This window comes from Staurois parvus, unplaced genomic scaffold (assembly GCF_062004578.1).
Source record: "Staurois parvus isolate SC_StPar_1 unplaced genomic scaffold, SC_StPar_1.0 ptg000017l, whole genome shotgun sequence".
Taxonomy (NCBI): Eukaryota; Metazoa; Chordata; class Amphibia; order Anura; family Ranidae; genus Staurois; species Staurois parvus.
Window position 1 is genome coordinate 22,426,530 of NW_028317813.1, and position 15,820 is coordinate 22,442,349.

A 15,820-nucleotide genomic window follows, 5' to 3' on the forward strand; every position below is an offset into this window, starting at 1 on the left:
CATGTAGCTACTGTCATCTAAATGGAGATTGCTGTAATGTATTGCAAAGGATTGCATGGCTTGTTGAGTGTGTGTGTAGCTAGGGAAAGAGGTGACTGCTCTGTACTTTCACCATCAGTCTGCAGCAGCCAGGAGATAAATAGAACAGTGTTATAGTAACACCAATTACCTCTTCATCCCATTCCCCAGAGGATCTTGCATGAAGTTTACTCTGCATGTGGCAATGTGAACTACTGCTGAGACAAAAGCTCACAAAGGGCAGATTTGTTTTAACAGACTGTGGAAAGTCCATTGGCATAGCATTTCAACTAAGGTAAAATTTTAGAAGCTGAACAGTGTATTGTAATGGGAGCCCTTGGTTGTGTAGGTTCTCCCCCCTCTCAAAAAAGGTGAGTTTTGCCCTAAGTGGGTTTGGTGATTGTTTAAAAGGCCAAGTGACATGTTTCTAAAGGGGCTCTAGGAAAGCATCACCACTCCCTGTAGCCTCTTGACTCATACAACATTGACCTCCAGTTGCAGCTGTTGTAGATGAAATGCTGGTAAAGGGCACCTTTTGGGACAGCGTAGGATACTGAATGCACTTTTTTTGCACCTCTGAGCAGCAGACTCTCAGTAAGCTGTTTGCCTGTACCTCTAATACAGGCTGGCAGTTCATTGAGAAATACAAGCAGTCAGCTATATTGGCTGACAGTGCTTGCTGAATTCATTTACAGGAATGAATGTTGCAACTGTGTGGGCAGAGCCCCACTGGTTTCAAAAATTGTGAAATCAGGTGCTGGGAGAAGATTCCCTGTCCACTGTCACAAAGCAGAGTGCACTGGCACTAGGCTGTGGCTTCACAGGCTACCTCCTAAATATGGATGTAAAATACTAAGGCTCCATTCACACTGCTGCAACAGTCACGACATGTGAAATCTCATGTTCACCAATGAGTCATCCTAATTAGCACTACTGAAGTCACTCTGACTTTAGAAAAGGGTCCTGTGCTACTTCAAGGCAACGTCTATCAGAAGTTAATAGAAGTTGCTGCCAAATCAGATCCTCATATTATTGTGATTTGGATCTGACCTTACAGGAAGATTACCCAGGCATTCCCAGAAAGTTGCTTCAAATTCATGCTCAAGGAACCTGGCAAAGTCACACAACTTTCAGGTTGCAGTAGTGTGAATTGAGACTACAGGTAAACCTAATGCACCAATACAGTTTCATTTGTTTAGCCTAGTTCCCTACCAGACTCCAGCTTAAAGACTTAAGTCACTGAGGCAGAATTAACATACAGCAAGTGCGTGCAACTGTCTGAGTCACTAACCTGCACCCTGTATGCAGCTCAAATCCAGAAACCAGCAGGCATTAGGGAGAAAAGGTCCACAAATTCCAGCATAGGTTTTCGTGAAGCATTAAATGTACATATTAATGGTGTTTCTTCAGCTTTTATCAAAGATGTTGCCCATAATAGCAATTTGTGGATTAGAGAAGACAGTACCCAAAAAAAGCCCACACACCATGACACTTAAGATAATGGTTTATAAAAAAGTGGGTTATAAGTAAAGAAGAAAAAAATTATAGTACATACACACAGGCTTATTCAATAAAGTGAAGTATACAACTGCCATCTTGTTGCAGTGGCTTATGAGTTGCCACCTTAAATAAGCATTGATGGAAACTACAAAAAATAGCCATGCAGATAAACATATACTCATGCATATAACCATTATATCTGTTAGGACCACAATAATGTACATACAAAATGCTGACTGTTCCCACAAGTCTACCCGTTAGTCTCCATGCTCCTACTACCAGAGCTGCAGATAAAGTTCAGACCATTCCATTTATGCAATGACAGACAGACAATGTGCCATGCTACTCTTTCCATGCTTTTTAACCAAGCAGTTTGTATTCCTTTCAGTTTATCAAACCTTCTTAAGAGTCACCATTCTTTCTATGAGAGACTTTCGGGTCTTCTCTACTTCCAAACCGAGACGCTCAATCTCCCCTTTTAGACGCTCATTCTCTGCCATTAGATAGGAAACTTTCTTCTCGTTCTCTTGCTCCTTTTCCTTAGTACGGACCTTGCCTCCTCTTGGCTGGGAATTCCTTTTCCTTTTTGTTCCCGATTGGCTGCCACTAGATTCCTCATCTTCTGTATGGGTTTGAGATGGAGGGCTGCTGCAGCTCGAGTCCACCTCTACAGCTCCATTATGTTGGATGTCAGTAACCTCCTCAGAAGAGGCAGATGGAATATCAAAGTTATTTTGTGATCCCTGGTTTAAGAATTCCAGCACCTCAGAAGGGAACTGGTCTACAACAGCTTCCAAGGCAATTACATCCTCTTCTGTGAAACTGACAGGTAAAGAAGAATTAACAGAGTCCAGTGTCCAAAGATAACTTGAACTGTCCAGTTCTTCAACCTGCATGCCCTGTTCAAAGATGAAATGTTAGCAATCCACACAACAAACAGGCCCTGCAGAAATACAGCCAAGCTCCACACACAGATTTCACTTTAGAGCGGGTGTTGGCAAGATTTCCAGAGCAGAACACTTCAGTTCATAGACATTTTCCTCTAGCTCCCACCACAACCCTGTATTATGCTGCATCCACCTAGGCAAGTACAAAAAAAAAAAAAAAAACACCCCACATGCTGTATGCACCAGCACCACCCCCCACTACTCTTACACCTCCTCAATCCAGCAGTGTGCACTGAAGTCTCAGCTATCCTGGGACCCCCTCTCCTCAGCTGAGACTCCCACTGCTGTCAATCACAGCCAGTAAGAGGATGGGGCCAAGCCATAGCTCCATGTGTTGATGGACACAGCAGTGGTTGAGTGCGCATGCTCAGGTGCCCACGTAGCAAGCTGCTTGCTGTGGGCACACCAAACAGGAGGGAGGGGCCAGGAGCATCAGTGGGGGACCTGATAAGAGGACCAGGAGCTGCTCTGTGCAAAACCATTGTACAGGACAGGCAAGTATGACAGTTTTTTTTATTAAGCTTTTAATAATCACTCTAAATCTTGCACAGCTTTATCCATGTATTACAAATCTGGCAATACATGCTACTATGCCATCAACATAATGGATCTTCCAAGGTCTCTGGGGCCCTAAACAGAACACTAACTAGATTTGTGCTCCTTTTTATGAGCAGTCAATGATACAGCTGATCTGAATGATTATTTCACAAGTTAGAAAACTTGTCTGAACAAAAACCTACATTCAATTGCCCCATCAATAGTTAGTGTTGATGGGGGATCCCTCCTGCAGCAGTATTGTGTTCCGCCAGTGTGCTGCCTTCCTTGCCGGCAGAACACAATTACTGCAAGCAGTAATAGTTGCCAACAATAATTGCATGCAACAAATCCAACAGTCGATCCATAGATTGACTTGGGTACAACCAGCCTGCCCATAGATTGATCCACTTTTACATTTAGGATCAGAATTTGTCCCGATTACAATAACCTACAATTTCCTAAAATCAACACACACGCCCTGCAATCCACTAGCTACTAAAAGTTTGCATCAAATTTTCTTTCCCCCCTGTGATTTTGTTATTGAAAATAGTTATGCTGCCTAACAAGAGTAAAAAAAAAAAAAAAAACACATTCAGTAACATTATCAGAGGATTGCCCATTTTGGAGGACACCAATTACTGCAATGAAAAGTGTGGAAAACTCCATGTCGCACAAACGCAGAAAAAGCTGTAGCACTGACCTGCTTGTCTGCATCAGTTTGGAGAACCCCTGTATTCTTGGTTTCAGAGAACAGGATGTCTTGTAGGTCCTCATACCAGGCATCTAGCTCTAGCCCTGACAAGGGGCCAACAGAGCCAGAGAATGGCAGAGATTCTGCCATCATCTTTTGGCAGTCTTGCTGCACAAAACTGGTTCACTGCAAAAGTAAAGTGCAACATTAAAATCTACAACAGATTTGGTTTTATGGCTATCCCAACCTAGATTAATGCTCTACAGAAACAGTGTTGCTGGACTCATTGCTAAAATAAAAAGAAATTAAATCTTCTAAACATGGTTGGCACATGGAGTGTTTATTCATGCAAGACTGGCTGCCTAAAGATGTGTAGCTTACCCTCATTTGTTCCATCTGTTGGCCTTGACCAAAAATCTAAACCCAACTTTAAGTGCCATAAATCAAGATCAGCCAAGGATGCTGACTTGTAAAATTAAACTAACAACTGCCTAGAAGTGCCAGCATATACCTTCAGCAGCTTCTAGTTCCCCTGATGTTACAGCAGAATCCTGGGTCATTGGAGAAGGCAGATTTAAGACCCTCAAGTAGAATTTAACCCCTTGCCTACCAGGCACTTATACCCCCTTCCTTACCAGGCCAATTTTCAGCTTTCAGCGCTGCCGCACTTTGATTGACAATTGCGCGGTCATGCAACATTGTACCCATATGAAATTTTGATCATTTTTTTCTCACAAATAGAGCTTTCTTTTGGTGGTATTTAATCGCCACTGGGCGCTTTACTTTTTGCGCTATAAATTAAAAAAAGTGCAAAAAATTAAAAAAAAAAAGTTTATTTGTTTCTTTTATAAAATTTTTCAAACAGGTATTTTTTCTCCTTCACTGATTTGCGTTGATGAGGCGGCACTGATGGGCACTGATAGGCGGCACTGATGGGCACTGATAGGCGGCACTAATGAGGTGGCACGGATAGGCGGCACTGATAGACAGCACTAATTAGGGGTCATGGATAGGCGGCACTGATATGCAGCACTGATAGGCGGCACTGATGATGGGTACTGATAGACGGCACTGACTGGCATCACTTCTGGGCACTGACTGGCGGCACTGACTGGCACAACCCCTGGGCACTGACTGGTGGCACTGGTGGGTGGCACTGGTGGGCGGGCACAGGTGGACGGCACTGGTGGGCACAGGTGGGTGGCACTGGTGGGCACAGGTGGGTGGGCACAGGTGGGTGGCACTGGTGGGCACAGGTAGGTGGCACTGCAGAGTGGCACAGGTGGGGGCACTGCTGGGAATGGGTGGGCGGGGCTAGTGGGCGCACAGCTGATCGGAACTTGCGGGGGTCACTGCTGGGCACCGATCATCAGGGCACTGATCATCAGTGCCCTGATGATCGGTGCCGATCCCCGCTCTGACAACTGCCGGTTCTCGGCAGTACTTTCCTCACGATCTGACAGCGTGAGGAAAGTGCAGCCGAGAACCGGCACTTGCATTTTCCTGTGATCAGCGTGTCATTGGACACCGCTGATCACGTGGTAAAAGGCCGGTGGGATCGGCCTTTCACCACATCTCGTGATCAGCTGTGTCCGTAGGACACAGCGATCACGGAGATCGCCGGGTGCACGCCCCCTGGGGCGCGCAGGAGAGCGCGTTCTGGGAGGACGTCATATGACGTCCACTCAGAACTGGCCGGCCGCGGTGAAGCCGTCATTCGGCTATGCGCGGTCGGCAAGTGGTTAAGCTTCTCATGATCTTCTGACCACCACATGTTCCTACTGACAGGTTGCCCCACTTGCCAACAGGAATATGCAGGAGGCCAGCATGGTTCACCACAGTTGACAGATGTGCACGTTTTGGCTACAAAACAGGGTTTAAAGAGGCCACCGACTGAAACTACTAGGTGCCTACTCTACCCAAGCAGTAGAGACCATTTACTAAATCATTAATTTCATCTATACTTAAATATATTGAAATGTAAAACAGCAGGACTAGACAGGAGATTTGCACAATGCAAAATGAGAACATGCTTGGAACCACAAAAAGCTTAGGAATGTCCTTAATGTACTTGAACTACAGTCAGGTCCATAAATATTGGGACATCGACACAATTCTAACATTTTTGGCTCTATACACCACCACAATGGATTTGAAATTAAATGAACAAGATGTGCTTTAACTACAGACAGTAAGCTTTAATTTGAGGGTATTTACATCCAAATCAGGTGAACGGTGTAGGAATTACAACAGTTTGCATATGTGCCTCCCACTTGTTAAGGCACCAAAAGTAATGGGACAGAATAATAATCATAAATCAAACTTTCACTTTTTAATACTTTGTTGCAAATCCTTTACAGTCAATTACAGCCTGAAGTCTGGAACGCATAGAAATCACCAGACGCTGGGTTTCATCCCTGGTGATGCTCTGCCAGGCCTCTACTGCAACTGTCTTCAGTTCCTGCTTGTTCTTGGGGCATTTTCCCTTCAGTTTTGTCTTCAGCAAGTGAAATGCATGCTCAATCGGATTCAGGTCAGGTGATTGACTTGGCCATTGCATAACATTCCACTTCTTTCCCTTAAAAAACTCTTTGGTTGCTTTTGCAGTATGCTTTGGGTCATTGTCCATCTGCACTGTGAAGCGGCATCCAATGGGTTCTGAAGCATTTGGCTGAATATGAGCAGATAATATTGCCCGAAACACTTCAGAATTCATCCTGCTGCTTTTGTCAGCAGTCACATCATCAATAAATACAAGAGAACCAGTTCCATTGGCAGCCATAAATGCCCACGCCATGACACTACCACCACCATGCTTCACTGATGAGGTGGTATGCTTAGGATCATGAGCAGTTCCTTTCCTTCTCCATACTCTTCTCTTCCAATCACTCTGGTACAAGTTGATCTTGGTCTCATCTGTCCATAGGATGTTGTTCCAGAACTGTGAAGGCTTTTTTAGATGTCGTTTGGCAAACTCTAATCTGGCCTTCCTGTTTTTGAGGCTCACATCTTGTGGTGAACCCTCTGTATTCACTCTGGTGAAGTCTTCTCTTGATGGTTGACTTTGACACACATACACCTACCTCCTGGAGAGTGTTCTTGATCTGGCCAACTGTTGTGAAGGGTGTTTTCTTCACCAGGCAAAGAATTCTTCGGTCATCCACCACAGTTGTTTTCCGTGGTCTTCCGGGTCTTTTGGTGTTGCTGAGCTCACCGGTGCGTTCCTTCTTTTTAAGAATGTTCCAAACAGTTGTTTTGGCCACGCCTAATGTTTTTGCCATCTCTCTGATGGGTTTGTTTTGTTTTTTCAGCCTAATGACGGCTTGCTTCACTGATAGTGACAGCTCTTTGGATCTCATCTTGAGAGTTGACAGCAACAGATTCCAAATGCAAATAGCACACTTGAAATGAACTCTGGACCTTTTATCTGCTCATTGTAATTGGGATAATGAGGGAATAACACACACCTGACCGTGGAACAGCTGAGAAGCCAATTGTCCCATTACTTTTGGTCCCTTAACAAGTGGGAAGCGCATATGCAAACTGTTGTAATTCCTACACCGTTCACCTGAGTTGGATGTAAATACCCTCAAATTAAAGCTGACAGTCTGCAGTTAAAGCACATCTTGTTTGTTTAATTTCAAATCTATTGTGGTGGTATATAGAGCCAAAAATGTTGGAATTGTGTTGATGTCCCAATATTTATGGACCTGACTGTATTAAATATATAACCTAACAATCTAGTTACTGTTCCACAGATTACACACTATATTCTATAAAAGCGGTCGAAACCTATGTTAATGTAAAACATTCTTTATTACCTCAGGTGTGGTGGTAGATAAAGGCCGTCTTCTTCTTCCAACACTAGAATAGAGAGGAGAGGAGAGGGGAAAAAAAAAAAAAAAAAAGCACAATGTAAAACACTAATAGCAATGGTATAGATATACATCAATTGTCGATAACATCACTTTCTTCCTCGCATACCTAGACCTTGGCATTGTTTATTTGAAGAACAAACTTTCTTCCCAGGTCTGTTACAGTTTCAACAAAGACGACTTGACTTTGCCCACAAACGCAAGTGCAATAATTACAGTAAAGATGACTGGTAGGAGAAACCTCTTCAGCTAGGCCAGGACAAGGTCCATATTACAACAGTCCTTGATCTGCTCCATTTTAAAAATGGTATCAAGTTTGGGGGAGGTTAGGAGTCCAAGCCATATGTGAGGACTTCCTTTTTGAGTGAACCTCCGCTTTAATCGCTAGACAGTGGCTGCATCCAATGTCATCTGTGCTATATAGCATAGATAGATATGTTGTATGGGCAGCCTTAAAGGCCACTTGCACCTTTACAACATGTTACACCCATATGTAGAGTGTAAGAGGAAGGAGCAAGGGACAGGACCAGGCCTGGCTGTGTATGGCTTATAGATACACAGCCTGGTCCAGGAATGTGCCCACCCATCAGCATTTACAACTGCTTTAAGTGTAGGGGGTAAAATACGTGTAAGGCTTTGGCATTAAGGACCTTAAAGCAGCTAAAGCCCACGCTTTTGTACTGTTATTTTGTAGAAAGGTTGGAGGTCAAAACCCATCAGGTTTTTATTACTATGTCCCCTATGATTACATCAACCATTAAGTGACATTTACTACACTGCTCAAAAAAAAATTAAACACAAACACTTTGAAAACACATCAGATCTTAAGTGGAAAAAAATATCACGCTGGATATCTATACTGATATGGACTGGGTAATGTGTTAGGAATGTAAGGATGCCCCATCGTTTGATGGAAATGAAAATAAATCTACAGAGGACTGAATTCAAAGACACCCTGAAAATCAAAGTGAAAAAAAGATGCAGCAGGCTAGTCCATTTTGCATAAATTTCAATGCAGCAACTCAAAATGGTACTCAGTTTGTATGGCCCCCAAGTGCTTGTATGCTTGCCTGACAACATCGGGGCATGGTCCTAATGAGACAACATATGGTGTCCTGGGGTATTTCCTCCCAGATCTGGACCAGGGCATCACTGAGCTCCTGACCAGTCTGAGGTGCAACCTGCTGGCATCGGATGGACCAAAACACGATATCCCAGAGATGTGCTATTGGATTTGGATCAGGAGAGTGAGTGTTAGGGCGCATTCAGTGGTATCAACTCCTTCATCCTCCAGGAACTGCCTGCATACTCTCACCACATGAGGCCGGGCATTGTCATGCACCAGGAAGAACCCAGGAGCCACTGCACCAGGGTATGGTCTGACAATGGTTCCAAAGGATTTCATCCCGATACCTAATGGCAGTTAGGGTGCCATAGTCTAGCCTGAAGAGGTCTGTGCATCCCTCCATGGATATGCCTCCCCATACCATCATTGACAGTGCTCATCCTGTTCCTCCTTGCACAAAGGAGCAGATACTGGTCCTGCTGATGGGTTAAGGACCTTCTGCAGCCCTGCCCAGCTCTCCTAGAGTAACTGCCTGTCTCCTGGAATCTCCTCAATGCTCTTGAGACTGTGCTGGGAGACACCGCAAACCTTCTGGCAATGGCACCTGTTGATGTGCCATCCTGTAGGAGTTTGACTGGCTCTCCAACCTCTGTAGGGTCCAGGTATTGCCTCATGCTAGCAGTAGTGACACTGACCCTAGCCAAATGCAAAACTAGTGAAAAAAAAGTCAGTAAAGAGAAAAAAAAAAAAAAAAAAAAAAAAAAAAAAAAAAAAAAGGTCAGTGGCCTCCACAAGTAAAACTATTCCTGTTTTGAGGGTTGTCTCATTGTTGCCCTGCACCTGTTAATTTCATTAACTCCAAAGCAGCTGAAGCTGATTAACAACCCCCTCTGCTTAGCAGACTAGATCAATATCCCAGGAGTTTAAATTGACTTGATGCTATATGCTGATTAAAAAAAGTGTTCCTTTAATTTTTTTTTTTTTTGAGCAGCGTACATTAATCATATACAGCAATATAGCTTACAAGACCATGCATTCAAGAGCCAAAGACAAGCCTCAATCCAGCCTTCTTTAAAAAGGTTAGAGAATCTGCAATTTTAGAAACATCAGTACTGGAAGCAAGCAATTTTTAGTCGGTATGGCCTGATAAAGTCTACAAATATCTGGTTTGTCCTCCAGTTCCTGCAGTCAGAGCTCTAACAAGGACATGCTCAGGCAAGTTCATATCCAAGTCCATCCCAAATACCATACTTCCCAGATGAAAGAATGAGCAGGATGTTATTTTCCTCTTGCCAAGCAAAGGAAATGAGCTATCGAGAGGGAGGGGGGAGACTAGCCTGAGCTGCCAAACTGGTCTCAGACCCATACTCAGCCATACTCCCATCACTGTCTAGACACTACCAACAGAAAAAGGACCAGTTATGGAAATAGGCCTGGAACAACAAGCTTGCATTTTTTGTTTTTCAAACATTCAAAAATATTATACAATTTTAGTTAATCCTAAAAAAAAACAAAAAAAATTATAAAAAAAAAAAGTTATGAGATTCTCTCCATTATCTAGATTTTTAACCAAAATATTCACGGTCTCACAGCAACCACATTCAAACTTTCTTTGACAAGAACAGTAGCGTATTGTGCACCCAATTCTACTACAGGATACAGAGGATATTCTTTTATGAGAGACAATGATTACTAGCATTCATGTTCAGAAACATGCTGTTAGCCAGCAACACAAGCAGAAATGGCAGGGAACTAAAACCTAACCAGAGTCAGCAGCATCCCCCCCCCCATTGTAATACTTAGCATACAAACCGTTTCCATGCTACTGCATAATTTTATGTTGCAATTTCTAATCTCATCCCAAACACCAGTCCCAGTCACTGATCTCATTCCAAACACCGATCCCAGTCGCTAATCGCATCCCAATCCCAGTCACCAATGCCATCTCAGCCACCTTTCCAATCACAGTCACCGATCCCATCCCAACCACCGATCACATCCCAACCACTGATTACAGCAAAACTACCTTTCCAATCACAGTCACCTTTACCATCCAAGTCACTAATGGCGTTGCAATCACCAATCCTTGTCAACGATTGCAATTCCCAATATCTTTTCCAATCACAGTCACCAATTGATTCACAATCACATCTCTTATCTCATCCCAGTCACCAATTGCTTCCCAATCGCAGTCACCGATCCCATCTTATCCCAATTGCCAATGGCATCGCAAACACCAATCTCATTCACCGATGGCATCCCAATCACCTTTCTAATTGCAGTCAACTTTACCATAACAGTCACATCTATCTCATTTGAGTCACCAATGGCATCGCAATCACCAATCCCAGTTACCTTGACAATTTTAGCCACCGATCCTATCTTATCCCAATCACCAATCTCATTCACTGATGGCATCTCAATCACCGATCCTATCTTATCCCTGTTGCCAATGGCATCGCAAACCAATCTCATTCATCGATGGCATCCCATCACCTCTCCAATCGAAATCACAGATCGCTTCCCAATCACCGATCCCATCTTATCCCAGTCACCAATGGCATCCCAAACACCAATCTCATTCACTGATGGCATTCCAATCACCAATCCCATCTTATCCCTGTCGCCAATGGCATCCCAATCACCAATCCTATTCACTGATGGCATCCCAATCACCAATCCCATCTTATCCCTGTCGCCAATGGCATCGCAAACCAATCTCATTCATCGATGGCATCCCAATCACCTCTCCAATCGAAATCACAGATCGCTTCCCAATCACCAATCCCATCTTATCCCAGTCACCAATGGCATTGCAAACACCAGTCCCAGTCCCTATCCCATCGCAGTAGCCTATCCCTTCCCAATCACTACAAGCAATGTTGGAAAGCTAGAAAAATAAAAAATATGGAGCAAGGAGCAGTGGATTTAGGAGAGCTCCTCAGGTGCCCAGACATCGGACCAGGTCTACATCAGGGGGCACCCGGGGGGAGAGCAGATTGGCCAGGCTGGATTATTTCCAGCACAACACTCGTTTCCCCAGGAGATGCTGGAACCAGACATGTCCACTACACTCCGCCCCCTCCCACCATAAAAAAGAGCCCCTCCTCCCGATCACTCATCCTCCTATCACCTTCACCCAGGACACCCGTCCAGGAGATGGATTGGGCAAAGTCCGGGGGCCAGTAAACAGAGGAAAGGTAGCCAGAATCACTCGTTTTCACTGGCAGATCATTCACCAAGTATGTAGAAGAATGATGGCCCCATAGATATAGATTATATACACCCTCCTACAAGACTGTCACCCATTACAGTACAGAGGACACATAGACCTGAGGGGACGGAGCTGTCATTCACCTTTCTCCACGTGGGGTCTGTTCTCTGGTGACAGGGGAAGTAACCGCGGCGGCGCAGGGTGTCGGTGAGTGGGTGATCGGCTGGAAGCCTTGAGCTCATGTTAATCATCGTCTGCGTCTTCAGCAAAACGACTGAAGGACAAATGCCGGGACGTTCGTTTATATACCCGGCTCCTCAACCAATGATGCAACTGGAGCAACCAACGTGACTGGAGTACAGCTCCAGCCAATCCGAGCAATACTAAGCTTCTCGCTTTACGGCGTCGCTTCATTGATTGTTTTTTTTAACCTTGTCCCAGATTAATAGAAAATAAACCAATGAGAACCGATGCTGCGAAATGATACAGAGGCCTGGCATGCACACAGGGGCGTGTTTTAGCTTCCGGGGGCGGGGATGGGCGAGGCTGTCACGCGGAAGTGTCCCGTTGGAGATCACGAGTTAGCATGACTCATAGAGAATGATGCAATAGCTGGCAAGCAGTGGCCAAGACTGTGCGATGCAGCCCCGGGGATTTCCTGAGCTGGAGGTTCACCATCATCCCTCCATTGTCCACTGGATGTTTACTTAGACGTTGTTGTAAATAAAATCGTGTTGGCAGATGTTCAATGAACACAATATGTCCTTACTAAGGGCTCGTTTACATGCGCTGCAAAATGTGGGATTGGACACTTTTAAAGCACTCGAGTAGCAATCAAAGCCCCTGACATTAACGTCGTTTACACTCCTGTTTACACGTGTTTCAAAAATTATACGTCTTGTAAACTGCATTAAAGAGATTCTAAAGGTTCATTTTTTTGTGTGTGTAAAATAAACATGTTTATACTTACCTGCTGCATGCAGTGGTTTTACACAAAGCAGCCCGGGTCCCCCGCAGGTTCTCCTGGACCCTCCCTCCTGTCAGGTGCCCCCACAACAAACAACTTGTTATAGGGGCACCCGCTGTTCTGTGTGTGTCCATTCACACAGAGCCATGACTTGGCTCTGCCCCCATCTCTCCTCATTGGCTGACTGGGTGCGATTGACAGCAGCTGGAACCAATGGATCTGACTTGCTGTCTCAGCCAATGTGAAGGTAGAAACCCAGGACAGCTGAGGCTGTCATTCACATCGCTGGATCGCAGTGGGGCTCAGGTAAGTACTGAGGGGGCACTGCTGCACACAGAAGGTTTTTTACCTTTGTGCATAGAATGGTCAGAATCCCCACCGCAGTCCCGATATAAGTGGCTGATCACCGCCGTTACTGGTATAAAAAAATGTAAAAATATTTGTGTATATATACTGTCATTTGTAGACCCTATAACTTTCACATAAACCGATTAATTTACATGTATTGGGCTTTTTTTTTTAGCAAAGACATGTAGAAATTGGTTATTACACAAAAAATAAAAACTGCAGAGGCGATCAAATACCACCGAAAGAAAGCTCCATTTGTGACAAAAAAGGACATAAATTTAATTTGGGTGCAGCGTTGCATGACCACGCAATTGTCAGTTAAAGTAACACAGTGCCCTATCGAATAAAAATGGCCTGGTCAAGAAGGGGGGTAAGTTCTCTGGACGGCAAGTGGTTAATATGTGTTCAGATTTAAAGGGATGAGCTGGCAACCCTAACCCAATGTCACTTTCTTGGTGCTTCAAAGCGTCTCCACATCCTCCATAGAAGTCTATGACAAAGCTCGCTTACAGCACCTGCAGCTTCCAGAGGGCTTTTATCCAGCTTTAGCTTCGTTTTGTTTTATAGGTATTGCAGGTATGAGATATCCCAGGATGCACTGGAAAACCAACAAGCAATCCAGAAAGATATCAGCAGTCAGTTCTGGGTCATGTGTATATATTCTGGAAGTGTCTGGTGTAGATGTCACATCTCGAGTGCAGCGTGGAACAGCAGGAAGGTGAGCGGAGTCCAGGCTGGAGCAGAGCAACTAGCAGATGGCACACATGGGGGTTTATTTTCTAAAGCTGGAGAGTGCAAAATTAGGTGCACTTCATAGAAACCAATCAGCTTCCATGTTTTATTGTCAAAGCTTAATTAAACAAGCGGAGATTAGAAGCTGATTGGCTGTCATGCACAGGTGTACCAGATTCTGAGTTACCAGTTTTAGTAAATCTTCCCCATGGTGTGCAACATGGTAGTGCTATAGCAGAAGGTGAACGGACCCCAGAGAGAGGGGACTGAGCAGCAGAGAATTAGCAAAGCTGGGGGACCATGAGAAGCCAGCAATTTCACACATGGTGCACAGACAGGGAGCAATATAGTGGGAGACGGGCAGGGACCAGAGAGAGGTGGTTCAGCAAACCAGAGTATCAGCAGAGCTGGGGGTTACTACTTACCGTAGGATCAGCAGAGCTGGGGGTTACTACTGAGCAGGAGATCAGCAGATCTGGGCGTACTACTAAGCAGGAGATCAGCAGATCTGGGGGTACTACTGAGCAGGAGATCAGCAAATCTGGGGGTACTACTGAGCAGGGGGATCAGCAGATCTGGGGGTACTACTGAGCAGGAGATCAGCAGAGCTGGGGGGTTCTACTGAGCAAGGGGATCTACAGAATAAAGGTACTAATAAGCTGAGGATTTGCTGAACATGGTACCAATGAGCTGGGGATCTGCTGAACAGAAGTACTGATGAGCTGGGGATCTGCTGAATAGGAGTACTGATGAGCTGGGGATCTGCTGAGTGGGGGTACTACTGAGCTGGGGTTCTACTGAGCCCCTTTAAAACAACTCAAAAAAATTAACACACAGGGCATTTGTCAAACTTAAATAAAGCTTCAATATACACTTATTGGGATTTGATTTTACCACAAATATATACCATTATACATTTTAGCCTAAATTTATGAAGAAATATGTTTTTTTAAATTTCTTTTATTGGATATGTTTTATAGTAAAAATAAAAAAAAACGTTTTGGGGGTTTTTTTTTACATTTTTTAGTGTAGCACTTGTACCGTTTTAGTGTTCAGTCAGCAGTCAGCGTTTTCACCCAGCAGCAGAGAAAAAGAGAGAGCCCTGAGCATCCCTCAACGCAATCATTAAAGGTCTATGGAACACTGAGACTAAAAAAAGGTACACGTGCTGCTGCTTTTTTGTTGAAGGAACCTAACGAGGGGCACCCTGTTAGTCAGGAACTGTCACGTACCTGGGTAGTGAGCCTAACATGAAGAGGCAGACCTCTCATACAACTCCGGCTCAAGGACCGCTGAGAGTGGGACAGCGGTCACGGGAGCTCGGCAGGGTAAGAGGGCCTGAGATCTGTCCGGTGATAGCTGTTGGACTGATGAGTTGTAGACCAGAGCAGGGTGCAGATGTATCCGTGCAGGATGGATGGATGCGAGAGCACCATGTAGTGAGAAGCAGAGTCAGACGAGCCGGGTTCGGTATTAGACGAGACAGATCAGGCTTAAATGGCAGGCAGGAGAATAGTCGGGTCACAGGCCAGGTTCAGTAACAGGAGGTCAATCAAGCAGGAGCAGGCAGAAGAATAATCCAAGGACAGGCCAGAAGTCAGGGCATGAGGCAATCAATCAGAAGTCAGGAAACAGACTGGTTTTGGCAACAGGGAACAATCACAGAAGTCAGGAACACGAGCAGGGGAAAAGACCATACAGCAATGAGATAACCACAGCAGCCAGTTTAAATAGCCTTCTTGGTGCCAGCATTAGTGACAGGCGCGCAGCCGCGTGTATGAGTGTGCATGCGCGAGCCTCTGTCCAGGCGCCCGCATATCTGCTCGGCTTGCCAGAACCCTGCGCATGCACATATTCGTGCGCCTCAGAGCTTCACCTGTGCTACGGGTAGGCAATTCCTGACAGGTACATGAATTTGCTGCACA

The 15,820-nt window shown here is 44.9% G+C and overlaps 1 protein-coding gene across 1 annotated transcript; it reads right to left on the reverse strand.

The window, feature by feature from the left end:
- Nucleotides 1-1,504: 1,504 nt before the first annotated feature.
- DDIT3 (DNA damage inducible transcript 3) lies at nt 1,505-12,266 on the reverse strand. The gene is made up of 4 exons (XM_089681315.1): nt 11,992-12,266; nt 7,515-7,557; nt 3,703-3,879; nt 1,505-2,417 (listed from the first exon to the last, which is right to left on the reverse strand). Exons 3-4 carry the CDS (start codon nt 3,844-3,846, stop codon nt 1,911-1,913), a joined length of 651 nt encoding a protein of 216 aa, XP_089537441.1. The 5' UTR covers nt 3,847-3,879; nt 7,515-7,557; nt 11,992-12,266; the 3' UTR covers nt 1,505-1,910.
- Nucleotides 12,267-15,820: the final 3,554 nt, after the last annotated feature.

Bases quoted from the DNA above. Each gene is read 5' to 3' on its own strand.
- DDIT3 (XM_089681315.1), bottom strand. From the start codon at position 3,846: ATGATGGCAGAATCTCTGCCATTCTCTGGCTCTGTTGGCCCCTTGTCA. The intron at 2,418-3,702 runs GTCAGTGCTACA...ATCTTTGAACAG, and splicing joins AAACTGATGCAGACAAGCAG to GGCATGCAGGTTGAAGAACT.